The 1844-nt window shown below is 35.6% G+C and overlaps 1 protein-coding gene across 1 annotated transcript; it reads right to left on the bottom strand.

Moving 5' to 3' along the window:
• Nucleotides 1-856: 856 nt before the first annotated feature.
• Nucleotides 857-1564, bottom strand: LOC124898937 (uncharacterized mitochondrial protein AtMg00810-like). The gene has a single exon (XM_047413234.1). It carries the CDS (start codon nt 1562-1564, stop codon nt 857-859), a length of 708 nt encoding a protein of 235 aa, XP_047269190.1.
• Between the last annotated feature and the right edge of the window lie 280 nt (nt 1565-1844).

Here is a 1844-nt window from a genome sequence, read left to right as displayed (position 1 = left end):
CAATGGAAACCAAGTTCATTCCTTTCGAGCAACAAATTACGGATATTCTTACAAAGCCATTGCCTAAGCATTAGTTCCAAGTGTTACGTACCAAGCTTGGCATTGTCCGAATTCCACACACCAGCTTCCGAGGGGAAGATAGACACTCTTTCCTTGGATAAAAGTCTATCCGTTGCAGCATATAGTTAGCGTAAGTAATGGAGGACTCTACTTCTAATATGTGTGTGTATATATAAATATACACCCATGTTCTGTAATGTACGTGATTAAGGAAAAAAGAAAAACTTGAAATATTTATACAACTTCATGTTATTATTTTCACAAATCAACCTATTACCAAAATATATTATTAACCATGTGGATCGTATCCAATGGTTCATATATTATCAATTTAAAAAACAATGGTGTAAAGTTCCATGGATGGAACCATCAGTGAAAGCAAAACAGAGAAGGAAACTGTTTTATTAAATCAAGCTTAAAAGCCACAACTCTACATATAGTTGTATATATATATGTACTCATAGCTGTAACTACACCTAACTAACTTTAACAACTCCAACTAATGAAGTAACTAACTGGACAGCTGGAAATTAGTTGGTTAATCCTCAACGCCTCCCTTAAAGTTGGGAACACTGAAGATGTTGATCATACCAATCTTGGACAAGAGATGAGAATGTTGGAGACTGCACAAAATTTTTGTCAATAAATCTGCCAGTTGTTGAGAAACGGCTAAGTAGTGAGTGTTGATTAATCCCTATTGAAGTTTTTCCCAGATAAAATGACAATCCATATCAATGTGTTTAGTGTGCTCATGGAACAGAAAATTAGCTGCAATTTGTATAACTACCTTGCTTTCTTAGTAAAGAGGAACAGGCAGCTGTACATCCAGATTCATCTCTTTAGACATACCAACTAACCATACAATCTCATCTATTTCAAAGGCTAAACATCTGTACTCTACTTTAGCAAAGTTCCTTGATATAGTAACTTGCTTCTTTGACTTCCAAGAAATCAAAGAACCTCCTAGTTTAACTAGATAGTCTGTGACTGATCTCCTAGTGTTGGGACAACTAGCCCAATCCGCATCACAATACACTGTCAATTGTTGTGAGGGGTTGGATGGCATAAAAATGCCTAATCCTGGACAATGCTTGAGATATCTGACCACCCTTATTGCAGTCTCCATGCGAGATGATTTTGGACAATGTATAACTTGACTTAGACACTGAACTACAAAACAAATATCTGGCCTTGTAATTGTTAGATAGAGAAGTCTTCTAATGAGCCTTTGATAAATGCTAGGATCCTGTAAAGGTAGATTAGTAGATGTATTCCGTGTGTGTTCATCAAAATCAACTATAGTTAACTTAACATTGATTTCCATGGGTGAGCTACTTGGTTTTGTTCCCGATAGTCGAAGATCAGAAATTAGTTCTAAAACATGCTTCCTTTGGTTCATCACTATTTCTGTTGAATTGCGAGCAAACTCAATCCCAAGAAAAAACCTCAAATCTCCAAGATCCTTGATCATGAAGTTAGTCTGTAACACTTGTTTTGTTTCCATAATTAACTGAATATCATCACCTGTAACTATCAAATCATCAACATAGACAAGTACCACCAGTATCTTTCCTACCACCTTCTTGGTAAATAAGGAATAATCATGGTGACTCTGAGTAAATCTGGTTGTGATTAAGGAAAAAGAGAACTTGATGTTCCACTATTTAGAGTATTTTTTAAGTCCATATAGTGACTTAAGCAACTTGCAAAATTTTTATGGATCTCAATCTGTGTTGAAACCTTATGGGACAGTCATATATACTTCTTCATTCAGATCACCTTGT

Source organism: Capsicum annuum, chromosome 1 (assembly GCF_002878395.1).
Source record: "Capsicum annuum cultivar UCD-10X-F1 chromosome 1, UCD10Xv1.1, whole genome shotgun sequence".
Classification (NCBI taxonomy): Eukaryota; Viridiplantae; Streptophyta; class Magnoliopsida; order Solanales; family Solanaceae; genus Capsicum; species Capsicum annuum.
This window is presented reverse-complemented; position numbering and strand designations above follow the sequence as displayed.

Coding starts and splice junctions, on each gene's coding strand:
- LOC124898937 (XM_047413234.1), bottom strand. CDS start 1,564: ATGGAAACAAAACAAGTGTTACAGACTAACTTCATGATCAAGGATCTT.